Consider the following 27,959-nt stretch of genomic DNA (forward strand, 5'->3'; position numbering starts at 1 on the left):
CGCTTCCGCTCCGCTCTCAGCGCCAGGGCTGCGTCCTGGAGGTCCCGGGGCTGCCCCAGCAACTTCGTTCTATTTAGGTCTCCTTTTGCATTTCTTTTTCTTTTGAGACAGAGTCTCACTCTCTCCCCAGGACTAGAGTGCCGTGGTGTCAGCCGCGCTCACAGCAACCTCACACTCCTGGGCTCAAGCGATCCTCCTGCCTCAGCCTCCCAAGTAGCTGGGACTACAGGCATGCGCCACCACGCCCGACTAATTTTTTTCTATGCCTCCCCGAGTTCTGGGGTTACAGGCAGGCGTGAGCCACCCCGCCCGGCCACCTTTTGCACTTCTGACTTGTCAAGTCAAAGAAGGCGTCCCGACCTTTTTTAACTTCCCACATTGCCCAGACACCCTCCGGCCCCAACTCCAGGCCTGGCCCGTGGGGGCTGTTGCCGGAACTTCGTCTGCATGGGCCCAAAGTGCCCTCCAGTGTGCTGAGATGTGAGTTTTCACGCAGTGGCCACTGAGGCACTTGTCCGGGTCACGTGAAGATTTGACTGGGGGGGTGCTGTCTCAACGCAGGAGGCCCGAGTTGGGGGGTCATTCCCGAGGGAAGGGGGTGCAGTGAAGGGGTCCTAAGGAGGAGGGGTGGCAGTTAGCATGTGGGGATGAGCCCGTTTGGTGAAGAGTTTGGGAACAGTCTTCCTGGCAGGCTGACGCAGGCTCAGAGCTGAGCAGTGGCAAGGAGGCCCGCGGAGCTGGGAAGTGGTGCCAGGTGGGGCAGCTGCCGGGAAGGTGCTGGAAGCTGGAAGGAGGCTGGGCAGGCTCCAGGGAGAGGCAGGTGCAGAGAGAGGAGCTGGCCGGGCAGGGGCTGCAGCGTGAGCAGAGTCAGGAGGCCATCTCTCTGTCACCCGCCCCTGCCAGCCTTGGACTCTGGCTCATGCTCACCTCGGCCCCCCTCTCACCCATCCCCGCGGCAGCCCACGGCTGGGCCCAGTTCTAACCCCCTTCCCCTGGGGCCCCCTCCTCCGCCGTGCAGCGCCTGGCCTTATGCCAAACGGGTCTGCCCAAGCCGGGCCGCCAATAGGACCTGACTCCATCACCTTCCCCACGTGCTTGTCGCCCCGGGGTGAAGTTCAGGTTCCTCTGCGCTGACCTTCCCTGGGTGCCAGGACCTCACAGGCCTGTTTCGTGTCTGCCAGACAGACCCTGTCGTAAGCGGGTCGTCTCAGTGTCCCCTCCTCCAGGCAGCCCTCCCGGCCACCCCCGCCCCACTCCTGGCCAGGACACACCTGCACACCCACATGGCATTTGGAGGCCTCCTCTTCCCCCGCCTGGGAGTAAAGTCCGTGCCCTGGGCCTGGTGAGCCTCCGGGTCACTGGGAGCAGAGTGGTGACTTAGATAGCTGGGTGCCCGGGACTAAGCCCCAGGGTCCCGTCTCCCGGACCATGGACCGCCCAGAGCTAACACCCCCGGGCCCCGGGCCACTGCCTGTCGGTAGCCCCACGCGTGGGCACCTGGGCCAAGCCCACCGGTGCGCTTGGCCCGGCTCAGAGCCAGCATCCAGGGAGGGGTGACAGGTAGCCTGGCTCTGCCACCGCCTCGTAAACCTCTTTGGTCCCCAGACCCCCTTAAGACAGTCCCCAGCTGTCTCCAGCAAGGCGCCCCGGCTCCTCTGGTAGCATTCGTCACTGCGTCACTCCTCACGATCACCTCAGCCTCAGCCCCAGCAGACCGGCCACCTGGGGGCAGGTGCCGTCCGCCTGGCTCAGCTGGCACTCGGTGTTTGCTGAGTGACTTTTCGAGTGCTCGCTGGCCAGGGGCCTGTGGATAGGGAGACCCTGGTCCCCGCAGGGCAGCACCTGCCAGGTGTGTGGGGGCAGATGCACGAGACCCCCCGTGGGACTGGCTACCCACTGGGGGGAGTGAGGATTCCCAGGGCTGTGCCCCACCCCCTGGCTCAGCAGCTGCAGCTGAACGAGCCCCCGGGGGGGTTTCTGCACAGATGCTGAGGCTCTGGCCCTGCGGAAACGTGGGAAGTCTAGGCACACGCCTTGGCCTGGGCCACCATCCTGCCTCAAACCCTCCTGCTCTGAGGCTGCCTACCCCCCCCCCAGGTGCCTGATGTGTCAGTCAGCGTGGCACGGCTGCCCCTCAGGGTGTGGGCCTTGGGGACCCGCGTGCCACGACACAGCTGCTGGGGCGGCCTGGCTGCCACCACTGCCGGCTGTGGCGTGTGTGCTGGGCCCTGCCTGCACGGCCTGCCGGGGGGCGAGGGCACAGGCGTGCCCTGCAGGCCTGAGGGCAAACGCTGGACGCTGCATGGAGAGCCCCCAACCTCCTCCTGCATGCGGCACGGAGCTCGCTAGGGGGTCCCGACGCCCCTCTGGCCCAGGCGCGGCCACGTCTCGAGGTTACTGTCCCGAGAAGCCTTTCTCTCCGCCGGAGGGGCCCCGAGGGTCCCCACTCAATGGCAACGCGGACAGCAGGGACGGAGACCCCAGGGCAGACGAGGGCCGACGGCGCTCTGGGATTCCGCGGGTGCCGGAGCCTTCCAGACACCGTCCCGCCCCACCTGCCCGGCCCAGCCCCGCTGCTGAGGAACTGGAGGGGTTGCCGGCGGCTGGCAGCACCAGGCTGCTGCGGTGGGTGAGCACTGGGACTTTAATACACAGCATGACACGGGGACAACAGGAGGACGGGCAGAAATGCAGGCCGGAACATTCCACAGTCCAGGGACCAGGGATGGACGGTCAGCCAGTCGGTCAGTGTGTTTTTCCAGAAGACTCAGTAGTAAGGCCGCCGGGGATTGTTCTACAGAAGGCAAAAAAGATAAAAAGGGGAGGGGCTTAAAGCTGAAGAGAAGCAGTTCCTCCTGTCCAGAACCTTCCGGGGCGGCTAAGCTCACCTGGGGGTCGGAGTGGGGCTTGAGTGCAGGCAGAGTGGCAGGGGTCCCTGCGAGACCTGGCCTGCTGAGCCAGGTAGGGAGGGACCCTCCTGTGACTGCCACCACCCGCGACAGGCAACTGAGACCGGGGCGGCCCGGCCGGAAGGGACAGTGGGGAGCAGGGCTCACACACCAGGAGGTTGGGCGGGAGGGACAGTGGGGAGCAGGGCTCACACACCAGGGGGTTGGGCGGGAGGGACAGTGGGGAGCAGGGCTCACGCACCAGGGGGTTGGGCGGGAGGGACAGTGGGGAGCAGGGCTCACGCACCAGGGGGTTGGGCGGGAGGGACAGTGGGGAGCAGGGCTCACGCACCAGGGGGTTGGGCCGGAAGGGACAGTGGGGAGCAGGGCTCACGCACCAGGGGGTTGGGCCGGAAGGGACAGGGGGAGCAGGGCTCAGGCACCAGGGGGTTGGGCCGGAAGGGACAGTGGGGAGCAGGGCTCACGCACCAGGGGGTTGGGCGGGAGGGACAGTGGGGAGCAGGGCTCACACACCAGGGTGTTGGGCGGGAGGGACAGTGGGGAGCAGGGCTCACGCACCAGGGTGTTGGGTGGAAGGAATGGGGGGAGCAGGGCTCATGCACCAGGGGGTTGGGTGGGAGGGATGGGGGGAGCAGGGCTCACGTACCAGGGGGTTGGGCCGGAAGCGGTAGGCCAACATCATCCTTTTTCGGAAGGCCTCGTACTCGTCGTCTTCCTTGGAGAGTTCCGCCGGCCGGTCGATGCCGAAGCCAGCGCCGTCCACCGTGGTGGTGCCCCTGTGGGAGGGGGTGGGGCCTTGTAAGCAGGGGGTGGTGTGAGCAGGGGGTGGTGTGAGCAGGGGGCGGCGTGAGCAGGGGCTGTGTGAGCAAGGGGCGGTGTGAGCAGGGGGTGGTGTGAGCAGGGGCGGTGTGAGCAGGGGGCTGTGTGAGCAGGGCCCGCTGCCGCCAGCAGGAAGGGAGATGCAGGGCCTGGACTTGGGGTGGGGAGGCCCCTCCTGGCGCTTGCCCCTGGGGGCCATCTGGGCAGAGATGAGCTTGCATCACGAGGGAGGAGCCTCTCCTCCTCCTCTAGGATGACAGGTGGTGGCTCACGCCTGTCACCCTAGCACTCTGGGAGGCCGAGGCAGGAGGATCGCTGGAGGTCAAGAGTTTGAAACCGCCCTGAGCAAGAGCGACTATAAACCAGCCTGAGCAAGAGCGAGACCCTGTCTCTACTATAAATAGAAATTAATTGGCCAACTAAAAATATATATAGAAAAAATTAGCTGGGCATGGTGGCGCATGCCTGTAGTCCCAGCTACTCGGGAGGCTGAGGCAAGAGGATTGCTTGAGCCCAGGAGTTGGAGGTTGCTGTTAGCGAGGCTGACGCCACGGCACTCTAGCCTGGGCAATGGAGTGAGACTCTGTCTCAAAAAAATAAATAAATGAAATAAAATAAAGAGGAGCAAAGAGCCCAAAATGGCCCAGCCCCAGGGTCCCGCAGGGGAAGCAGAGGCCCACAGGGCAGGTTATCACAGCTGTAGGTGTGCGCTGCTCAGCCGGGGAGTGGGGTTGGGGGGCGGGTACAGCACTGAGACCCAGGGGTCACGCCCGGGAGTCTGGGACTGGTTTCCTGCTCGTGGGGAACTCAAACAAGACTCTCACGAGGCAGGCGAGGCCAGCAGGCCCCAGGAGGGCCTGACCCCGGGCTGGGGAGGACCAGGCCCGCACGGCCTACTGCATCGCTGACTTGTGTCTGACGAGGGGTGTGCTGCGGGGTGCTGTGACCACCGGGAAGAGCCCACAAGGAAAAAGGTATCACGTGACCAGGCGGGGGGCAGGGAAGTGGCAGGGGAGCCTGTGACAGCCTCCCCACCCCCACCCCCACCGAGCTTGGCCGCACTCACTTGTTGACCGGGTTCTTGATGCCTTGGCCCTCCGAGCCCAGCCCCTCGCCCTCCTTCCAGCCCATCTTCATCAGCATCTGGTAGCCGATATTCTCCACGGTCAGCTTGAACTCCTTGTACTCGGAGTAGTCAGGCTCTCGGCCTTCCTGCAGGGAAAGGAGCTGCTGTCACCACCCGCCAGGGCTGTAGCTGTCCCCTGGGCCACAGCCCCGTCCACAAATGCGAACCCCCCCATCTGCCTCCCTCCCGCCAGGTCAGAGTCCTCGTGAACAGACCAAGCTCTCTGTTCTTCTCAGGGGACCCCAGGGCCTCAGCGCCAGACTTAGCACTGGGTTTCCTGGCGGCCAGGTCAAAAGGGGCAAGACGATTCGTTCCATAGGCCTCGTCGAACATGGGCTACAGTGACGGCTCACTGGCAAAGCAAAGCCCCGTGTTCGTGTTTTGAGAGCAATCTGTCTCACAGACGTGGTCAGTGATGTTACCACCTTGTCAGATGAGGTTATGGGATACAAAACAGTTTTATTAGAAAAAGAAAAAAGATGGCCGGGCGAGGTGGCTCACACCTGTATCCCAGCACTCTGGGAGGCTGAGGCGGGCGGATTGCTCATGGTCAGGAGTTCGAAACCAGCCTGAGCAAGAGTGAGACCCCGTCTCTACTATAAATAGAAAGAAAATTAATTGGCCAACTAATATATATAGAAAAAAAATTAGCCAGGCATGGTGGCGCATGCCTGTAGTCCCAGCTACTCGGGAGGCTGAGGCAGGAGGATCGCTTGAGCCCAGGAGTTTGAGGTTGCTGTGAGCTAGGCTGACGCCACGGCACTCACTCTAGCCTGGGCAACAAAGTGAGACTCTGTCTCAAAAAAAAAAAAAAAAGACAACGGGGGATGTGCGGCGTCAGCCGTCTCTCCCCAGGAGCCCGGGGGCAGCACGTTAAGCTCTCGTTCTGGAGAGGCTAGTGTGTGGGGGGTCCCGCCAGAGAAACCCTGCCTGTAAACTACACGTAACCGGCTCCACTGGAAGCAGAATCCCCCCCACGGCCCCAGGAACTGTCTCTGAAGCGGCAGCTGAGCTGCTGTTTGCCGATTCCCTGCACAGACGGCATCTGTCACAAACAGACACCTCCCTCGGCGAAAGGGGCTCCTCCTGCTGTGCGTGGGGTGGGTTCGGCTGCAGGAGGGGCCGGGGCCGCCCCCCCTCACCTTCAGGGCCTTGAAGGTCTCCATGAACTTCTCCAGCTCGTCCGGAGGCAGGAAGTCTCCGATGAAGTGCTTGCCCCGGCCCATCTTGGTCAGCTGCTCGGCCCATTCTGCCCAGGGGAGCAGGGGGAGGTGAGAGGGGGTGGGAGGCAGGGGCTGGGCCGGGTGGCTCCCGGGACACAGGCCTGAGTCTTCCTGGGAGCCAGTGGCCTCCAGGGAAGGGGGTCGCTGGCCCAGGACCCCGACCCAGGCCCTGCTCCCCAGGAACCCCTGCCCAGCCTTCTGTTCAAACATTAGTGAACGCCCACGGAGCTCCCCACCCCCAGAGGTCAGCGCTGCCCCCTTTTCACCCCGGAAGAAACTGAGGCACAGAGAGACCGGGTCTCACAGCCAGGGGAGGCAGGCTGGGGGCTGAACCGGGACAGAAGGATCCAGACCCGGGTGCCTTCTCGGGCCCGCGGGGCCCCCCCAAACCCCCCGCACGGCGCCGCCCGGCCCCGGCGCACCCCGCGTCTTGTCCATCTCCATGCGCCGCAACTGGTGCTCCCAGGTGCCCAGCTCGCTGTCCACCTCCTCGTCGCTGTCGTAGCCATGCTGGTGCTGCTGCACCGCCTTCTCCCACAGCAGCTGCATGTCCTGCATGGCCCGCTTGTGCTGCATGATCATGTCGTACATCTGCTGCATCTGCGGGTGCGGCGGACGCCAGTCAGCGAGGGCCCCGCCCGTCACGGCGCCCAGTCCCATGCCGGGGCGCGTCCTGGGCCCCTCACGCCCTGGAGTCGACAGAGCATGCGAGCCCCGTGGCCGCTGGGCAAGGGCGGTCTGGGCTCCCGGCCCCGGGAGGGTGGAGGGTGTGTGACTGGGCGGCAGAGGCCACACGCCTGCCAGGGCCCCTGCGGAGCCAGGCCCTCCCCCAACACAGCCTGACACCAAACAGGCGGCCTCAGGTCCCTCAGGGCGCCTGTGCTAACAGACACCATCCTGAACCACACCGAGGGGACTGCGGAAGGAAAATATGCACAGGGACCACACTGTGGGGAAAAGCCCCTGAGGGGGGCGCCTCCCAGGCGGGTGGAGGCCCTGGGCCCTGTGACCCCTGGCAGGTGGCAGGCCGTTGACACCGGGGGTGGGGTGGGCAGCAGCCCACGGCGCCTGCCTGCTAGGAGCCTGCCCGGCAGCCGTGGGCTCTGCCTGCATACGAGGGCCCGGTGAGCGTGAGCACACGCACACAGCCTCGACCACTGCCCTGCGGAGGGGCAGGTGACACTCCCCGGCCCCCGGCTGTGGCCTTACCTCCTGCTGCTCCTTCAGCTGCTTCTTCTGGGCATCTGACAGCTCTGTGACGCCCACCAGACCCACGGGCTTCCCCTTCTCGTAGCCGAGCCCCTTGAGGTCCTGAACTGGAAACCGGAGACACGGGACAGTCAGCCGCCGACGCGTGCGCCCCGGGGTCTGCTCCGGAGCGTGCTGCAGGCCCGAGTGTGGAGAGCACCCGGGCACCCGGTGCAGGGTGGTCCGGCACACAGTAGGGCCCTCCTGTCACAACGGTCGGCGCCCGCACTGCGTGCTGCTGTGTGCACCCGTGTTCCATTTCCTGGTGGCCTTCCCAAGAGGGCTCTAAGCACCTCCACACTGCAGACGTGGACACCAGGAACCGGAGGCTCCAGGCCTCACTCGGGGTCATGTGTCTCACGGCCGACAGGACAGGGACCTCGCAAAGCCAGAGACCTGAGAGCTGAGACAGGCGCGTAGGCAGGCACGCGTGCACGCCGGCTCTCGGAGGCACCGCCGTGGCTGAGGCACGCGGCGTGAATGCGTGTATTCGGAGTCTGGCCCGAGACTCAGCTGCGCGGCTCCCTTGGGGGCGGCAGCCAGCCACCCTCGAAGCAGCTGACATTTAATTTGGCACCGGCTTTGGAACTGGGCTGGGCCGGCAACGCTGATTTGTGGAGAGGTGCTGCAAGGGCCCCATCTGGGTGGCAGAAACAACCCCCACTTGGGCGGCGGCTGGGTGTCTCAGAGCGGGGGGTGCGTGTGTCAGAGAAGCGCCCAGATGCCGGCCCCCTCCTTGCCAGCCCGCGCTAGGGTTTGGCGCTCGAGAGGCAAACTGATGCTAGGCACCCACGGCCCCAGCAAGTACTAGATCCTCCTCCAGTAGCTTTTCTCCTCAACCGGAAATCCCTGAAGCTCCTGGGCCAGGGGAGAACTGAGCCAGAAACCGTCCTCAGGGGTGGCCAAGAGGCCGGCCACGGGACCCGCGCGGGCTGCCTTCCCTGGCGGTCCCACAGGCGACGGTGCCGAGCGGCACGGCGAGTCTGACTCCTCCGCGCACCTGCGTGTCCAGCTCTGGTGAAGCAGGGGCGGGGTGGGGAGGAGACTCCACCCCGGCGCAGGGAGAGCCGGGCGGCACGAGATGGCCACTCTGCGTGGCTGACTGTCGTCCACAGAGGGCGGCGGAGGAGAGAGACCGCAACCCCCCCACCGCTGTGGGCTTGTGGTAGGAAGCAGAGACGGGGCCACACCCTGACTGTCCCCGAAACTGCTATGGAGGAGGGGGAGGTGACAGGCGATCGCGCAAAACTGTGGGGATTATTACGCTCATCGTCGTGTGCTTCCCGAACTTTCTCTGGCAAGAAACAACCCGAGTGCTTTAAGGTTTGAGGCAGGTAGCAGGACCCTCCTTATGCTCTTTGCAGGGGACTCGCTTCACCCGGATCCAAAGACACAAATACAGTCACTCAATAAAGGGGACCCTTCCAAGAAAGGCACCCTCCGGCAATTTCACCATTGTGTGAGCCTCACAGGCTGTACTCACACAGATCTGGAGGGTGTAGCCTCCTGCACACCTAGGCTGCCCCGTACAGCCGGCAACAGTTCCCACCTGTGAATAACACAGGTGTGAACTGCACGGGTCCACTTAATACATGGGCATTTTTCAATCAATATATTGGAAAATATTTCAGAGATTTGCAACAATTCCAAAAAATGTGCATATGAACTGTGTAGCCTAGAAGTATTGAAAAAATTAAGAAAAAGTTATGTTGTGAATGCATACACTATACACAGACACTAGTCTATTTCATTACTTACTGCCGCAGTAAAACAAATCTATCATAAAAAGTTAGAAAGAGTGATCTCTTGCAGTTCTCGCGTATTTTTCAACATGTTTAGTATGATACCCTAAACCTTGAAAAACATCATAGGACTGACACGAGGCGCCACTAAGGACGCTAGAAGGGCTGTCAAGCAGCAGAGAAAATCAATATTATAAGAAAATCTTGAACTGATGGACAGGTGCTGCAGTTACCCACCATTTTAAGATAAATGAATTTGGCATAAGGACCATGGTTTAAAAAAAAAAAAACAAAAAAACAACTAAATTCATGAAGCCATCACTGCAGCTATGCCAGCAGATGTACAACCGTGCATGTTTTGCAAAATACCTTTTTATCTCCTTTTGAAAATGGAGCTTTTATGTGGGTGCAGGACTGCGGTAAGCAAAGGCACACCGACAGACCCTATGTGAGGTTAAGAACAGGTGAAGTCGTTCCATGGCAGCCTAAAGCTAAAGGAAGGTGAAGGTCTGAAGCTGGAGAACTGAACGTCAGCAAAGGATGGTTTGATAATTCCACAAAGAGGTGTGGCCTTGAAAATGTCAAGATAACAGAAGCAGCTTCTGCCAACCGAGAGGCAGCAGATGAGTTCCCAGGTGCCCTTAAGAAAATCGCCGAGGAAGAAAAGGCAGCTGCCGGAACAGGTTGGTAATGCAGATGAAATGCTGGGAAACGGTGCCGCGGAGGACGTTAAAGTGAGGAAGAAAAGCGGGCGTGAGGACCGAGGCAGGTGGGACAGTCTGACTCCACTGCTGCGTGCGGACCCAGCTGGGTTTTCCGTCAGGACTGCCTCGTCTGTGAAGCTGCTGACCCCTGGGCCATGACGGGAAAAGAGAAACACCAGCTGCCGGTCTTTGGGTTGGATAACAAGGAGGCCTGGACAGTGAGAACCTTCTTCCTGCTTGGTTCCATCCACGCTTCGCCCTTAAGTCAGAAGTGCCTAGCCAGTAAGGGACTGCCTCTTAAAGTTCTTTTGATATTGGACAATGAATGCCCTTGGCCACCCAGAGCCCGTGAGTTCAAAGTGGTCTACACGCCTCCAAACACGCTGCCTCTAATCGAGCCTCTAGATGAAGCGTCACCAGAACGTTCGAGGCTCCTCGCGTGAACACGGCAGTCTGCCGGAAGGATCGCCATGACTGCTGTGGGAGAGAAGCCCACGAGAAAGAACGTCATGGAAGTCTGGAAGGACTATACCACTGGAGAGGGCCCTGTTGCCACAGAAAAAGCTGTGGAAGCCATCGAGGCCAAAGCCGTAAACGCCTGCTGGAGAAAACTGCGTCCGGATGCTGTGCGTGACTTCCCAGGACTGACAACAGAACCCACCAAGGGAATCACGGAGGAGATCGTAGAGATGGCAGGAAAGGCAAGGAGTGAAGGGCTTCGAGATAGGGATCTTGGAGAGACTCAAGAGCCGACAGAGGCCCGGCGCGGTGGCTCACGCCTGTAATCCCAGCTCTCTGGGAGCCCTAGGCGGGCGGATTGCTTGAGGTCAGGATTTCGAGACCAGCCTGGGCAACAGAGCGAGACCCCGTCTCTACTATAAATAGAAGAAATTAATTGGCCAACTACTATATATAGAAAAAACTAGCCGGGCATGGTGGCGCATGCCTGTAGGCCCAGCCACTCGGGAGGCTGAGGCAGGAGGATTGCCTGAGCCCAGGAGTCTGAGGTTGCTGTGAGCGAGGCTGACGCCACGGCACTCACTCTAGCCTGGGCAACAAAGCGAGACTCTGTCTCAAAAAAAAAAAAAAGAAGAAGAAGAGCCGACAGGCACCACCCCAGAGGAATTAACAGAAGACGACGGGTGGAGAGCCCCCGAGCTGGTGCCGGATGAGCAAGACCCCGCAGAGGAAGCAGTGCCGGGAACAAGCTGACCCTGCACAGCCTGGCAGAGGGACTGACTTCCTTCACAACATGGACCCTTCTAAGGTACGGGCACCGAAACTAAACCAAATGCGGGAAGAAAAAGCTTGATGCCGTTCACAGCTTTTTCTAGGACAACGTTCTAAAACGCCATATAAAGACATTCTTTTACAGGAATGAAAAAGCAAGCAAGTCAGACAGAAATTCCAGTGTATTTCCATCAAGTGCACCTGGCTCTCCTGCGCCCCCTTCTGCCTACCTCACCTCTTCTGCCTCTGCCACCCCCGAGACAGCAAAACCAACCCCTCCTCTTCCTCCGCAGCCCGCTCCGTGTGAACACCAGGACGATGAAGACCAGTATGATGATCCACTTCCAGGTAATGAACAGCAAATACACTTTGTCTTCCTTATGATTTTTTTAAAAATATATTTTTAGTTGGCCAATTAATTTCTTTCTATTTTTAGTAGAGACGGGGTCTCGCTCTTGCTCAGGCTGGTTTCGAACTCCTGAGCTCCAGCGATCCTTCCACCTCAGCCTCCCAGAGTGTTAGGATTGCAGATGTGCGCCATCGCGCCCGCCCAATTTTCTTAATGATATTTTCTTTGATAACAATTTTATCTGTAGCTTGCTTTAAGGATACAGTATACAATACATATAACTAGGCAGCAAGCCTTTACAGCATGTTACTGTTCTGAATACTACAGCCAACTGTAACACAATAGTAAGTATTTGTGTATCTAAATATATCTAAAGAGGCCAGGCACCATGGCTCACGCCTGTAATCCTAGTACTCTGGGAGGCCCAGGCAAGAGGATCCCCTGAGCTCAGGAGTTCAAGAACAGCCTGAGCAAAAGCGAGACCCTGTCTCTACTAAAAAAGATAGAAAAAATTAGCTGGGTGTGGCGGTGCATACATGTAGTCCCAGCTACTCAGGAGGCTGAGGCAGGAGGATCTCTTGAGTTTAAGGGACTGCCTTTTAAAATTCTTTTGATATTGGACAATGCCCTTGGCCACACAGAACCCATGAGTTCAAAGTGGTCTACTTGCTTCCAAATACAATGTCTCTAATTAAGTCTCCAGATCAAGGCATCATAAGAACGTTCAAGGCTCACTGCACACAGCAGTCTACGGGAAGGATTGTCAATGTACAGTACAGTAACGTCCTGTAACCTTTGTTTGTTGCCTAGTTATACGTATTATATACTGTATCCTTGAAGTAAGCTAGAGATAAAAATGTTATTGAAGAAAATACCATTTAGAAAATCATAAGAAAAAGTCTCTTAGGAGTTTGAGGTTGCAGTGAGCTATAATGATGCCACTGTACTCTAGCCCAGGTGACAGAGTAAGACTGTCTCAAAAAAAAAAAAATTTATATATATATATAAAACTGAACAAAGAAAAGGTACAGTTAAAATAAGGTATTATAATCTTATGCGACCACCATCATATATGTGTGGTCCATTATTAACTGAAATGTTGATAGACAGCACATGACTACAGTTTGAAAGTCAAAGGGTGGGAAAAGATATTCCATGCTCTCTCCATGAGAGACAGCTGGGATAGCTGTATTAGTATCAGACAACATAGATACCAAGTGAAAAAAAGTTATCAGACAAAAAAGAACATTATATATTAATAAAAGGTTTGATACAGAAATAATATATAACAACTATAAACGTATACAAACCCAACAACAGAGCCCTAAAAATATATAAAGCAAAAATTGACAGAATTGAAGGGAGAAATAGACAGTCCTACAATAATAGGTAGAGATTTTGGCCAGGCGCAGTGGCTCACGCCTGTAATCCTGGCACTCTGGGAGGCCAAGGTGGGAGGATCATTTGAGCTCAGGAGTTTGAGGCCAGCCTGAGCAAGAGTGAGACCTCGTCTCTACCAAAAATAGAAAAAATTAGCCGAGCACAGTGGTGTGAGCCTGTAGTCCCAGCTACTCGGGAGGCTGAGGCAGGAGGATCGCTTGAGCCCAGGAGTCTGAGGCTGCTGTGAGCTAGGCTGACGCCACAGCACTCTAGCCCAGGCAACAGAGTGAGACTCTGTCTCAAAATAAATAAATAAATAAACAAACAAACAAACAAACAATAATAATATTTGGAGATTTCAATACCAAACTCTTAATAATGGATAGCACGCCCAAACAAAACATCAGGAAGGATACAGAGGACTGTATTCCAATTAATAAGGGTGGAAAAAAAGAAAAAAAAGAAAAAGGGACAAAACAAAAAAATAATAAAAAAAAAAGAATATAGAGGACTGAACAACACTATAACCAACTAGACTTAACAGAATATGCAACTCAACAGCAGAATGCGTGGCCTTCTCAAGAGCACATGGAAAGTTCTTCAAGATAGACCATTTAGGCTACAGAACAAGTTTTAATACACTTAAAAAGTATGAAATCACACCAAATCTTTTCCAATCATAATGAACTGAAACCAGAAATCAGTAACAAGGAAAATTAGAACATTCACAAATATGTAGAAATTAAAGAACACACTTTTTAACAACCAATGGATTAAAGACAAAATCACAAGAGAAATTAGAATATATTTAGAGAGAAATAAAAGCGAAATTATAATATACCAAACATTTTTTATTTTTTTTGGAGAAAGGGTCTTGCTTTGTCACCCAGGCTAGAGTGCAGTGGCATCATCATAGCTTACTGTAGCCTCCAAATCCTGGGATCAAGCGATCCTCCTGTGTCAGCCTCTCGAGTAGCTGAGACTACAGGTGTGTGCCACAATGCTGGCTAATTTTTTTTTTTAATTTTTTGTAGAGATGGGGGTCTTGCTATGTTGCCCAGGCTGGTCTTGAACTCCTGGCCTCAAGTGATCCTCCCACTTATCTTCCAATAAATCTATATCACAGGTGTGAGCCACTTTACCTGGCCTAACACATCAAAACATAGAACGCAGCAAAAGCAATGCTAACAGGAAAACTTATAGCTGTAAAAGCATGAAGACCTGACCGGATGCAGTGGCTCACACCTGAAATCTCAGCACTTTGGGAGGCTGAGGCGGGAGGATCACTTGAGTTCAGGAGTTCGAGGTTGCTGTGAGCTAGGCTGATGCCACGGCACTCTAGCCTGGGCAACAGAGTGAGACTCTGTCTCAAAAAAAAGAAAAAAGAAAGAAGATCTAAAATCAATAACTTAACTGTACACTCTAATGAACTAGAAAAAGAGCAAACTAAAGCCACTAACAGAAGGAAAGAAATAATAAAGACTAGAGTGGAGATAAATGAAACAGGGAACAGAAATACAATAGAGAGAGAGAGAGAAAAAAAAATCAATGAAACCAAAAGTTGGTTCTTCAGAAAAACATCAACAAAATTGACAAGGTGCAGATAGCCTAAGAGAAAATGAGAGAACGATGAAGTTACTAAAACCAGAAATGAAAGGAGAGCTATGAGTGTTACTGATGACTAAAAATGAAATACAAATAAAAACCATAAGAAAATATTCAGAACTGTGCACCAACAAATTAGATAACCTAAAAGAAGTAGACAAATTCCTAGAAACACACAAACCATCAAAACTAACTTGAGAAGAAATGAAAAATCTGAATAGACTTGGACCAAGCAAGGAGATTGCATCAGTAATCAGAAACCTCCCAACAAAGAAGCCCAGAATCAGATGGCTTCACTGGTGAAGTCTAACAAATGTTTAAAGGAAGAAATAATACTCCAATTCTTCTAAAATGCTTCCAAAAACCCAGAGAGAGAACATTTCCAAATTTATCTGTGAGGCCAGTATTGCTCTGGTACCGAAGCGAGACACAAAGACTCTACAAGAAAAGGAGAATGTAGATGCAGAAATCCTCAGTGAAATGCTAGGAAACCAAAGTCAGCAGCACGTGAAAAGGGTGAGCCCACCTGACAGAGGTGAGGGGGAGGCGTCCACGTCCTTCTGCACCAGCTCAGCAGGTGGCAGCTCCACCTTGTCCTCCTCGGGCCCCCACCGGCTCTTCCGCTTCCTCTTGGCGGTGGCTGTGGAGGCTGGCTTCCCGGGGGCGGCTGGGGCAGGGGTGACGGTGGTCGTGGGGGTGGACGAGGTGGGGCAGGTGGTGGCCGGGGGCAAGGACCCTGACAGGGCCTCAGGAAGGGACTTGTGCTTCAGGCCGGGGTCGGGTGCCGTGAGGGCGCCCGTGGAGCCGGCCTTGGCTTTCCGGAACTCCTCCAGCTTCTGCCGGTAGTACTTGTACCCTTGGCTGTTGGGTTCGTACAGGAAGCTGCAAAGGAGAGTTGGGGGGCGGGGGAGTGTTGTCAGCGGGGCCTGAGCCCTGGTCCCTGATTCCAGGCAGCTCAGGCCTGGCACGCCCAGGCTGGCCAGGGGCACGGTCTCTACAATGACCCCCTGGCCTTCCGGGCCTCAGTGGCTGCTGGCTCTTCAGTGTGATGTGCCCGCAGGCTCTCACGACGCCCTTCCTTAGAGCTGTGGGCCACTCCGATCCCCATCCCGGTCTTACCCAGGTGCCAACCGCACCGTCATCAATCCCCCTGGCTTTGAAGGGAAAGGGGCAGATGCCCTCCCCAGACACCTAAGAAGAGTAGGGCCTTCACACGAAAAGATCCCGAATTGTGGGGAGACACCAGAAAGGGCATAGCCGACCTGTCCCAAACCTGACGGCTTCTCCAACTCGTCCCCAAGAGGGTTAATAGCAGACGGAGCCAAAACAGAGACACTGAGACCGGTGAGCTAGATTCCAACTACACCTAGGGGCAGGCAGCCCCGGGGCAGAGCAGGTGGCACGGAGTCCAGAGCTGGGTTCCGCATCACACTGTGTATATCCTGAGCCAACAGTCCTGCCTCTGGAGAGGGTCCACGCCTGGACAAGGAGCCAGACCTGCACTTACGAATCTAGAGGGACAGTCATAGCACAGTGTCGTGCTACTAAACAAAGTGTAGGCTGGCATGGTAGCTCATGCCTATAACCCTAGCACTCCGGGAGGGCTGAGGTGGGAGGATCACTTGAGGCCAGCCTGAGCAAGAATAAGACCCCCGTCTCTACTAAAAATAGAAAAATTAGCCAGGCATGGTGGCGCATGCCTGTAGTCTCAGCTACTTGGGAGGCTAAGGCAGGAGGATCACTTGAGCCCAGGAATTTGAGGTTGCAGTGAGCTATGATGATGCCACTGCACTCTAGCCCAGGCAACAGAGCAAGACTGTCCCTAAAAATAAATAAATAAATACAATAGGGTCAAGGGTGCCGTGCACCCCTTTTGTGTATGACAGCAGCAGGGGACCCACTGTGTCCACGTGTCTATGTGAGCCTGTGTCTCCGGCCTGGTAACATGTGGTACCTGGAGAGCGTGGGGAAGGGAGACAGGGAGATGGCGCCAACTTCCTTGCTTTCCTGGGTCATGGTACCAGCATGGCCAGGTGACATAAAAGCAAGGAACTATACAAGAGGGAAGGGAGCAGTTGGCCAGATTTGAAAAAGACATTCAGGCCGGGTGTGGTGGCTCACGCCTGTCATCCTAGCACTCTGGGAGGCCGAGGCAGGCGGATTGCTCGAGGTCAGGAGTTCGAAACCAGCCTGAGTGAGACCTCATCTGCTAAAAATAGAAATAAATTAATTGGCCAAGTAATATAGAAAAAATTAGCCGGGCGTGGTGGCGCATGCCTGTAGTCCCAGCTACTCAGGAAGCTGAGGCAGGAGGAACGCTTGAGACCAGGAGTTTGAGGTTGCTGTGAGCTGGGCTGACACCACGGCACTCTAACCCAGGCAACACAGTGAGACTGTGTCTCAAAAAAAAAAAAAAAAAAATTCCTTACTTGACCCAACTACACGAGCCTTTCTCGCTACAGCAGCGAAGCCATGCTCGGTTTCCTCACCCCCAAGGGCCAGCGTGCCGGTTGCCAGACCACTCGGTACCTCCCAGCACCGTGTGTTCCATGGGGGAGATGCGTTTACGGATTGAGGTTGGACGCTCAATTTGTTACTGACTTTTTCGCTACTATGACTGAGGCTGTATCTAACGTCATTTCTGGGGACGCGTCTCAGAAAGGGGGAGGGTGACCAGGTTGAAGGACTGAGCGTTCCCGGCTTCTTTACGATCAAGTTGTTACAAACTGTTTCCCAAAGCCACCGGGGAGTGCCCGGCCCACGTGAGGAGGAGAGCGGGGACAGGAAAGAGCCTTGAGCAGCAGAACACCAAGTGGCTGTGAGATCTGGGGACGAGGGAAGGCTCTGCCAAGCACACGTGCCCGTCTGGCACTGCTGTGCCTTGGGGCTGACCCCATGTGGAGATTAAACAGTTTGCTTGGTACAAACCTGCACCCCCTGCTGGGGCCTGCACACCTGACTGCCCCTCCCAGTTCCTTCCCAGTCTGGCTCTGGCCTCACCGGTAAGCCTGGGTTGGAGGTCCCTTCCCCGAGCCTCCTCTGGCCACCCTGGGCACCCGCCCCTGGCAACCTCCCCCGGCCCAGGACACCTAACCAGCTGACCCCCATCAACAACACGCCCTGCGCAGGAGGAGGGACGGACGATCAGGAGAACCTGGAGCTGCCTGCACCAGCGTCTCAGTTCTGACGCTGGGGAGGGGGGGGGGCCGGAGCTGCCGGGCCCTGGCCCCCTCCGACCCGGCAGGGCCACCCGGGCCTAGGGCCTCGGACGGAATTCCGTGACCTCATCTGCTTTTCCTGCAATAGCGTCCCACAGTCAGTGTCTGCCTACGGTGGCTGGCAGTAAACTATGTTTCTTACCGTCCTCAGCATCATTAACTAAATAATCGTAATTAGGTAAATGAAGAAAAGATGCAACGACTTATAGCGGACTGGTAACTCAGCGTTGGTTTGGGGGCACAGAGTTATCTCCGACAACTCGATGGTTGTCAGGGCAAGCCCCGAGGGCCAGCCAGACCCCCCCCCCCACCTCCAGACCCAAATGCTCCAAGGCCCCAGTGAGGGCTCCAGACCAGCCAGGTACCAGACTCAGACACACCTCAGCCCCCACGAAGGGCCCTCTCCCTGTCCCAGCCCCCACATAACATCAGCTCCACCTCCTGGTGGCTGCCCACTGCCCGCCTCTGCCTGGCCCTGGCCTGGCCCTGTCTGCCCACCCTCCGTGATGTCGTCCCTGTGACGTTTAGCGTGGCCGAGCCAACCAGCCCAGACTCTGTTGTTCCCGAACTTTTTATCTTCTGAGTCGGGATTTGTTGTACACGGGCCCGAAAACGTCCTCCCACACGCTGTGCTCAGCATCCTACCCCCTCCCAAGCGTGACTCTGCCGGCCACTGCCCATAGCGTCCACAGGCCCCAGGCCCCCACCAGCCTCCCCCAGCAGAGTGGACGCCGAACCCGTCCAATGAATGAATGAGCCAACGAACACAGACCCAGCCTGAGGGCTGCGGCGTGACCATGCATGGCCAGGGACAGCAGGGAGGCTGGGCTGCTCATCACTCACCAGCCTTACTGCAGAGCCTGCACAAAAGCTGGGGGTGGGCGGTTCCCCCGAGATCCTGAGCTCTCACACTCCCTGCTGCTCCCCTCGTCATAAAAGGGAGACCCCGAGAATGCACACGGAATAAACAGCTCTGTGAATTTCCACTGGAGAGCCCGGCCTGCCCCCAGCCGGGTCCTGCTGTGTCACGAAGGCCCCAACACATACACACACACACACCCGCCGCCCTGCTCCTGCCTCAGAGACCTTCTAGGCGTGCTGATGGGTGCCTGGGAAATGCCTGTGGGGTGGCAGAGCTGGGCTCGGGGCAGAAAATTCCAGACTCGAGTCCCAGCCCTGCCAGCTTCTCGGTGGGGAACCCTAGCAGGCAGCTGAACCATGCTGGGCCCCATTTCCTCATCTGCAGGAGGGCTGTGGCCAGGGCTTGGGTCACCTCCCTGGCAAGCACCCGCTTACCTGAAGGCCTGGTTCTCGCGGTTGTTCTGGAGGGCGATAGTTTCCACCTCGGGACCCCCGTCCGCTATGAACCTGGCCAACTTTTCTGCAAGGTTCTTGGCCTCTTCATCCTCTGGGGGTGAAACTTTAAGCAGGCTGTCAGTACTGGGCTCAACTCACCACACCCAACAGCCTAATTTCTGCTAAGAACCCCACAGGCAACGAGTGGGGTTTAGTTTAGGAACGATGCAAAGAAAAACAGGCAAACGGGAATCAGATTACTGTACTGGGACCGAACGCCGGAGTTAACATCACATCACAGCTCAGCTCAAGCCCCATGCCCGCCCCTCCCACCCTGGCGGGCTCCTGGGCCTCAGACTTGAACCGGGAGGGATGAGGACATGGGGGGCTGGGCTGGGCAGGAGGGGAGACGGGGGCATCTGCCCGAGTTTTTCTGCTGGGGGTTATTCCTGTCCCTCACAAGGGGACGCGGAAGGCCCTCCTCTCTCGGGGAGAGGTTCAGGGTAAAGGGCTGCAGGTGACTCCATGAACAGAGCTCTGTGGCCCACACTGTGCCTGAGCATCAGTCCCCCCACTGCCCACCAGCTCCTGGCTGGGATTTTACGTTATTCTGGCTGCAGACCGGCCGGCATCTCCGAGCTTCCCTCAAATCCATCCCAGTGGGAACCTCCCCAGCTGTGTCTGTCTGTCCCTCGGCCCTCCTCCCCTACGGTCAGGCACTGCCCTCATCTGGCTGTGTCTGTCTGTCCCTCGGCCCTCCTCCCCTAGGGTCAGGCGCTGCCCTCATCTGGCTGTGTCTTTAGTGCCCAGCGTGAAGCTGGGGCTCATTAACGCTTGTTCAAATAGCCAGCGAGCCCTGTTTGCACGCAGGGAGCTGATCTCCCGGACGTGACCTTATGCTCCCAGAGCACCCACGCACCCCATGCGCGAGGCCTGTCACTCCGACTGCACCCAGTCCTCAGAGCACTGGCGGGGAGGGCAGTGACAGCCCCGTCTCCAAGGTGACCCACGCACCCCACGCGCGAGGCCTGTCACTCCGACTGCACCCAGTCCTCAGAGCACTGGCGGGGAGGGCAGTGACAGCCCCGTCTCCAAGGTGACCCCAGCTGCCTTGGAGGGCACAGGCCCCAGCCCACCCCACCCCACCCCGCTGTGGCCTCCAGGAACCCCCCACAGGGGGGCATGGTGTGTCTGCATGCCTCCCCCAGAGCCCCCTTCCCCCGCTGTCCACCTACCTTTCTGAGAGGCTGCCTGCGACTTCTGTGCTTCCTTTCTTATCTCAGCCACCTTCTTTCTGTAGTAGAGGAATTCCCTGCTATTCTTATCGTGCAAAAATCTGCAGAGGGGAAGAAGTTTACAGAAGATGGGAGGTGAGCGTCTGCGGCGGGCGCAACCGAGCGGCTCCTGTCGCGCAAAAGCAGGCTGGCAAGCAGAGACGCCGGCCGGGGCCCAAGAGCGAGTCTCCGTGCCCCACGGGAGCCCCTTGCCACCTCTGGGGTGCGCCGACAGCACCTGGGACGGCAGCCGGCAGGCGAGTGCAAACACCCAGCCCTAGTCACAGTGAGTTCACGAGCACACCGGCACGCGCGGCCGTGCAGCAAGCAGGTTAGACGGCTGAGGCCTTCCCGCCCCCGGAGATACTTACGAAAACGCCGGGTTATCCTTGTAGTCCTCCATAGCTACTTTTTCTAACTCGGGGCCTCCTTCTGCCACAAAGCGGGCCAATTTCTCTATCACTTTCCGAGTCTCGGCTCCCTCTGGGGGTGAAACTTTAAGGAGGCTGTCAGTACTGGGGTTCAACTCACACACCCCACAGTCAATAGGCACACTCTCTCTACGGACCACAACGACAGGGGTGGGGGAGAAGAGCGTGAGATGCAGGAGGTTGCCGGGCGTCCCGGGTCCAGGCACAAAGCACACCGTGGCGAGGGGGTCCGGTCTCAGCTGTCTCTGTGAGACACACTGGGCGGGAGAGAAGTGAGGCCGTGGCGGGCCCTGAGCGGGAACCCGGTGGAAAACACATCCAGCTCCCCAGGGTGTCCGGGGGAGGGGAATGCTTAATTCTTTTATTTACCAGTTTTCGGTATAATACATCGGTTCCCTTTCATCCTTCAAAGATGACACATTCGTTTTTAAAAATACCATTACGAACTCTGATTTAAACGCTTTGGGTGGGCTTTCAATCCATGGCAATTAATGTCATCATAGAAGCTCTGTGGCCGGTGGAGCCTCTTCAAGCTTGCTCCTGAGAGCTTTGGACATGACCCCAGGAAGTCTCTGGCGGCCTCCTTGCCATCTGCTGGGACAGGGCGCTCCAGGGTCATCTCATACACTTCCTGCCCCGACCCAGAGCCAGCCATTCCTCCAAGAAGTCCTGGTTCCCGTTAGTGAGAAACTGTGTCTCCAGACCACCATCTGGGCGCTAGGGATGTTCACTGCAACGGGCTTACCCATTACCTCGGGGCCTTTTCAGTGAACAGAGCTATAAAAATATAGTTTTATATATGGATTAGCCTCCCCTTCGAGCCACGTGGAACTTGCTTTTGCATTTTTCACTGGGCTGTCTCTGAGCCTGCGAGTCTGTCAGCCACTATAAGGATCACGTTGCTTTTACGTGAGACTCGCAGGAGGAATTTCCCGCTGGCAGCCGGCGCCTGGCAACCGGGCCGAGATGCCAGACCTGTGGCTAGCTGCGTTCCCCTTGTTGCCTGGGCTCCAGGGAAGCACAGGGCGTCAGGCGTAAACGTGGCCCGAGGAGGGCCTTGTGAGACATCGGGGGGGCATCCCACACCCACCTTTCCCCCAGCCTCACCCTCCTCCCATGTTTGCAGCAACAACCCCAACCTGGCCACTGTTTACAGAACGGGTGCGTCACGGAGGCCACGTGGACAGCGAGTCGTAACAGCCTCGCGGACCACGGCCCCGGGTAGAGCGGTGGTTCCTGGCAGCGTTGCTGGAGCTGCCGGAGCACCTCCTAAGGGAAGGGCTCCACTCTGGCCCTGAGCTGCTCAGGCGGAGCCAGAAGCTGGCACCCTCATTCAGAACTGGCGGTCTCCAAGCTGTCACAGCACAACTACATGGCCACTTCAGTCTGTCCTTGCTGTCAGGGTGACGTGACTGCCGTCCAGCCCTCCACATGGCTCAGGGGTCGCAGATTCTCATTCTGAATGTGGACAGGGCTGGACTCGCTAGGAGTGCCGCCACCGCCGTCCCCCATCCCCCTCCTACGCCTCGGGGACTGGACAAGCTCCCGACACCAGGCCTGCCCTTCCCCGTGGCAGGAGAGAGTGCCCTCCAACCTGCGGCTCACGCCTCCGGCCTGCACTGGTGGGGACACGTCACCCGCAGTGAGGAGCGGGCTCGGGAGCCCTGAGGGCTTGGGGGCGTTCGCCCAGGCAGGGGAGCCTCAGACGCTCCTCCGCTCCTGGCTAAGGAGAAGGGACACGAGGCTGCCCTTCCTGAGCGAACGTTTCCTCAGAGGGGCCACACGTCCACGCCCGGGATGGGGATGAGCCAGGTAAGCGGACAGCGGTTCCCGCTGCTCCCAGGAGGGAGCCCACGCTCTGACGCCCAGGACCTTCCTGAGGCTGCTCCCCGGGCCCTTCCCGCACCCTCCTTTGCTCCCCTCGCCTCAGGGGCCCAAGGCTCGGCCCCAAGGCCCGGAGACCCCAACCTCAACCCCAACAGCTCCACACCCCAGCCGCACTTGCCTGCCGACCGGGGATCGGCCGGTGGAAGGAGGGGTGGCACGCCCCGCCACTCACCTTTGATCTCCAGCCACTGCTCGTAGTCCTCCTCCTCGTCCTCGTCGGGGGACTGGAAGACGCTCGGGCGGTGCGCCACGGGCAGCTGCTTGGCGTGCGAGTAGTTCTTCACCGTGCCCGGCACGCTGCCCAGCCCCAGGCCCGCCCGCTTGCTGATGAGGAAGGGCCTCTTCCCGGCGCTGGGGGCGGGCGTGCTGGGAGGGGCGCTGGCCGCGCTGGGGGGCGCATCTGGGACGGAAGGAAGGACACGGGCCCTCAGGGGCTGCCGGGCACAGCTCCCATGTCCCGGCAAACCCAGTGCTGCGGGCCCCGGGGCCGGGTCCTTGGCTTCCGGCACTCGGACACGAGGCGACCTTCCCAGTGCTGTGGGCCCCGGGGCCGGGTCCTTGGCTTCCGGCACTCGGACACGAGGCGACCTTCCTTTTACAGGAGGTGACGTAGAAGCTCAGAGAGGAATGACTTGCGGTCCCACAGCCACACAGGACAAGCCTGGGGCTCTGCAGGCACCTGGACCGTGCTGCACCCACAGCCCAGCAACATGTCAGCACCTGTAGACAGGACCTGGGCCCTCGAATCCCGCCTTTTAGCCGTCCTCGGCCTGACACCTGGCGGGCAGAGGACTCACACCACCCTTCCCCACTGTGTGCGGAGGAGTCTGGCCTTGGCTTAACTCTTCCTAGCTGCTCCCTAGGAAACCGGAGGAAGGCTGAAGACCACCTGTCTCACCAGCAACGATGCACTTGGACCACACACCACCGACACAGACCGGCTGCCCTCGGCCGGTGATTCCCACACCTGGTGTGTCCCGCTGCGTCTGTGAGCCAGGCTGCCCTGGACCTAGAGAGGGGCCCCGCTCCTTGCATCACCCCGTGGGGAGGTCTGGGCACGCCCCTGGGTTGCTGACAGAGGGGCCAGGGCCCGAAGACCTGGAGAATGCCCACTCCAACCCAAGCCCAAGTCTCCCCAAGAACCCACAGTACGGGAGGGCCGACGGCTAGATGCGGGGCAGGTGCTGCTGGCTCAGTGGAGAGCAGCACCGTGAAATAGCTGGCTCCCGGCCCCGGCAGCGAGACTGGGGCCCACTGGTGGTGCCATAGGTGAGCTCTGCACTTACGGCCTCATCTTTCTAAGCCTCAGTTTCCTCAATGGAAAGAGGGATTGGTAACCAGCTGCTTACGAAAGTTGGATTCGACAAAGGAGATTTATATGTAACCATCTAGATCTAAAAAACACCATGTCAAGCAAAGGGGAAAAAAAGGCGTGGAACAAAACATGAAAGGAGGCCGGGCGCGGTGGCTCACGCCTATAATCCTAGCACTCCGGGAGGCCGAGGCGGGCGGATTGCTCGAGGTCAGGAGTTTGAAACCAGCCTGAGCAAGAGCGAGACCCCATCTCTACTATAAATAGAAAGAAATTAATTGGACAACTAATATATATAGAAAAAATTAGCTGGGCCTGGTGGCGCATGCCTGTAGTCCCAGCTACCTGGGAGGCTGAGGCAACAAGATCGCTTGAGCCCAGGAGTTTGAGGTTGCTGTGAGCGAGGCTACACCACGGCACTCACTCTAGCCTGGACAACAAATCGAGACTCCGTCTCAAAAACAAATAAATAAAAGGAAGGGGGGAAGAGGAGGACTTCAACTTCCTGTGATATTTTTCATTGTTAAATGGAAAAGATAAATGCAAAGGACAAGTGTTGCATCTATAAATTCGGAGTGGAGACAATGCCACGTGCACCGTCAAGTGTCTTTCAAAGAGAAACACGCTGAGGCAGGGACGAGCGTCCCTCCGGAGGATTCGGCGAGAGGACGGGCACTGCCCGCCTGTACAGCACCTGGGATGTGGAGGGCGCCGAGTGCCTGCATTCCCCAGCAGGAGGGCGGTGCTCAATGAATCCGAGTGCCCCTGTGATAATCGCTGGGTGCCCCTGGCCACCTCCAGGCCACCTGCCCAACCTGCACGTCCGCCACAGAAGGCCTTGGAACCCGCTGTCCTCTGACCCATCCTGGGTGTCTCAGGCCAGCCTGGCGCCACCCGCTCTCCCCTGCTGGTGGGCTCAGGCTGGTCCAGCTTGGAGACACAGCCCCCACACCCCTGAGGAGGGCTCCATTGTGGCCCCGACCCCCTGGACCGAAATTTGTCTTGTCTGCCTCTGCTTCTATGGGGTAAGTACCTTGAGGGTGAGGTCTGCGCTTGCCCTCGTGGCATCTGGCGCGGGCATGGACAGAATGAGAGTGCTCAGCCTTCTCAGGGTGGGAGGGATGAGTCTGAGGGGGGACCCATCGCTTTCAACGTACCCAGCGGTCCCCAAGGGACACGCAAGGGCAGTGCAAGGGAAGAGTTGGTGGCTACACTCACCTGTGCTTGTCTGCGCCTTCTGCAACTTCAGAAACTGCTGCAGGAAGCTACCGTCGTTGGCAAACTTGTTGGAGATGCAGGAAGAATTGTGTGCATTTGCAATTCTGGAACCAAGACAGAGGACACAGGGGGTGAGGTGGCCAGGGGAGAGGCAGATGCCCTGCCCGTTGAGGCTCCACACCCACCCTGGTATTCCAAACTGGCCCGAGATGTCCGGGAGCTACTACCAAGTCCACAGAGCAGGCATTGGCGTAGTGAGCTGGGGACAGTCCTGTGCTGATACCAGCAACACCGCGTACTTAGATTATCTCTGCCTGAACACCGACCCCCCGGGTCCAAATGGCCCCCTGACGAGACGGTTCTTGCTATCCCCCTGCCCAGCAGCTAAGCCGCCTTGTTAGCTAACGGCCGATTTGTTACTGAATTTGTTACTGACACATATGTCTGTCTCCCTGCTAGACTTTAGAGCTCTCCCAGGCAGGGCCCGTGTGACTCTACCCACGCGTGACCACAGCTCCAAGCCTGAAGTAGCGAGCGCTTCTGTGGGCACCCGTGTTCACAGGAAAACATCCAAAGCAATCCCTGGGGGGGGGGGGAACCTCATATTTTACTCTCTCCCTCCTTTTTTTTTTTTCTGCAAAGAGTATGTTTTACTTTGTTTTAAAAAAAAATCTATTTTTAACAAATCAACACAAAAGTACACCCAGAGGCCTAAATATGTTTAATTCAAATTTATTTTTCTCCTGTCATGAAAGTAATAGAGGCTCATGGTGGAACAAATGAAATGCAGAAAAACAGAAATACAGAAAGGAAGGGGAAAAAGGCTCCCACCTTGAAACATACCACCCTGACCCAATCTCAGGAATTCCTCCTACAGGGCCAGGCGTGGTGGTGGATCACGCCTGTAATCCTAGCACTTTGGGAGGCCGAGTAAGGAGGATTGCTTGAACCCGGAAGAGTATGACACCAGCCTGGGCAACAGCAAGACCTCATCTCTACAAAAAATAACACTTAGCTGGGCGTGGTAGGGTACGGCTGTGGTCCCAAGCTACTCTAGAGGCTGAGGCTGGAGGATCTCTTCAGCCCAGGAGTTGGAGGCTGCAGTGAGCTATGATGATACCATTGCACTCCAGCTCAGGTGACAGACAGAGCAAGACCCTGTCTCAGAAAAAAAAAAAAAGAAAGAAAGAAATTCCCCCCACATACTGCTTTCTAAAACAGCGTGACATTGTACAATATGGATGCACACAAGAACTGGGAAAAACTCACGGAGCCTACAGGTCTAGCTTTTTTCCTTTAAGTTTTATCCTCCTAGGCATCTGTTCTCATGAGCTAAAAAGGGAAACTACATAGTCAGCAAGAGACTGGTTGAATTATGGGCCAACCAGACGGAAGACGGGACAGCCCAGAAAAGTTAACATTTTAGACAAAGCAATCAAATACAATGTTAAAGGAGGAACAAAAAGACAGGATATAAAACAATTATCTACAGTGTGGTCCTACTTGAGTCAAAATAAATTTTGGTAGAGGCAGGCAACGTCTTGCTACATTGCCCAGGCTAATTCACACCCAGCTCAGAATACATTTGTCAGAAGAACACACCCAGGGGCAACCAGCACTCATCTCTGGGTTGCTAAGTTATGAGTGATTTTGGTTTTTCTTTTTTTGTTGTTTTCTTTAGGGAAAGGGTCTCCCTCTGTTGCCCAGGCTAGATGGAGTGCAGTGGCACGATCATAGCTCAGTGTAACTCCAAACTCCCGGGCTCAAGGGATCCTCCCATCTAAGCCTTCAGAGTAGCTGGGACAACAGGCACACCACCATGCTAGGATAATTTCTGAAATTTTTGCGGAGATGAGATCTTGCTATGTTGTCCAGGCTGGTCTCGAACTCCTGGCCACAAGCAATCCTCCCACCTTGGCTTCCCAAAGTAATAGGATTATAGGTGTGAGCCACCACGCCCAGCCTGGTTTTCTATTTTCCTCTCCTCTATTTCCCAGATTTCCTACTGTGTAAACAAACTATCTTTAAAGTTAAAAAAAAGAAAAAGCAGTAAAAGTTATTTTATATGAAAAAAGATTCTGCTGATAAACCAGGATTGACATTAAAAAGCAGGGCCCTCTGGGGACCCCTCAGTGCCCGGCCTGGGCCCTGTCCTCAACATCATGTGTGGCTTCCTCAGGAGGGACGGGAAGGAGATAGGGACAAGGAAAGATAGGAAAACACAGTCAGGCTACGGAGAGGCAACAAATGACTCCCACTTGAGAAAACCACTGGTAATAAGGCCAGGTGCAGTGGCTTTTGCCTGTAATCCCAACACTTTGGAAGGATGGACCCCCAACTCTACAAAAAAATAACAATTAGCCGGATGTCGTGGCATGTGCCTATAGTCCTAGCTACCTGGAAGCCTAAGGCAGAGGACTCACTTGAGCCCAGGAGTTCGAGGTTGCAGTGAGCTGTGATCAAGCCACTTGCACTGCAGCCTGGGTTACAGAGACCCCATCTCATTCATCCATTCATAAATAAATAAATGTGGGGTGCACAGTAGCATTACTGACAATAGCTAAAACATGGAAGCAACCAGTGTCTGCCCATAGATGGGCAGACAAAGCAAATAAGCAAAATGTTTCCAGACAATGGAATGTTACTCAGCTTTAAACACGAAAGAATCTCTGACACGTTTCAACATGGATGAACCTTGAGGATATTACCTAAATAAAATAAGCCAGTCACAGAAAGACAAGAACTGTAGTATTCCACTTATGTGAGGTCCCTAGAGTTGTCAAAATTAGAGACAGGGCCGGGCGTGGTGGCTCACGCCTGTAATCCTAGCACTCTGGGGCCTGTAATCCTAGCACTCTGGGAGGCCGAGGCAGGCGGATTGCTCAAGGTCAGGAGTTCGAAACCAGCCTGAGCGAGACCCCGTCTCTACCAAAAATAGAAAGAAATTAATTGACCAACTAAAAAATATATATACAAAAAATTAGCCGG

At 56.7% G+C, this 27,959-nt stretch overlaps 1 protein-coding gene across 1 annotated transcript in view; it reads right to left on the reverse strand.

Moving 5' to 3' along the window:
- Nucleotides 1-2,626: 2,626 nt before the first annotated feature.
- The window catches only part of SUGP1 (SURP and G-patch domain containing 1), a 28,867-nt gene continuing 3,534 nt past the window's right edge, over nucleotides 2,627-27,959 (reverse strand). The window contains exons 3-14 of the mRNA XM_076001570.1: nucleotides 24,972-25,075; nucleotides 22,614-22,841; nucleotides 20,495-20,618; nucleotides 20,085-20,185; nucleotides 18,850-18,973; nucleotides 14,862-15,217; nucleotides 7,287-7,393; nucleotides 6,500-6,677; nucleotides 5,997-6,103; nucleotides 4,795-4,940; nucleotides 3,556-3,685; nucleotides 2,627-2,794 (exon numbers count right to left, since the gene is read on the reverse strand). Of these exons, the coding sequence (XP_075857685.1) occupies nucleotides 2,768-2,794; nucleotides 3,556-3,685; nucleotides 4,795-4,940; nucleotides 5,997-6,103; nucleotides 6,500-6,677; nucleotides 7,287-7,393; nucleotides 14,862-15,217; nucleotides 18,850-18,973; nucleotides 20,085-20,185; nucleotides 20,495-20,618; nucleotides 22,614-22,841; nucleotides 24,972-25,075 (1,732 nt within the window). The 3' untranslated portion in view covers nucleotides 2,627-2,767. The remainder of the gene's footprint in view (nucleotides 2,795-3,555; nucleotides 3,686-4,794; nucleotides 4,941-5,996; nucleotides 6,104-6,499; nucleotides 6,678-7,286; nucleotides 7,394-14,861; nucleotides 15,218-18,849; nucleotides 18,974-20,084; nucleotides 20,186-20,494; nucleotides 20,619-22,613; nucleotides 22,842-24,971; nucleotides 25,076-27,959) is intronic.

This window comes from Microcebus murinus, chromosome 4 (assembly GCF_040939455.1).
Source record: "Microcebus murinus isolate Inina chromosome 4, M.murinus_Inina_mat1.0, whole genome shotgun sequence".
Classification (NCBI taxonomy): Eukaryota; Metazoa; Chordata; class Mammalia; order Primates; family Cheirogaleidae; genus Microcebus; species Microcebus murinus.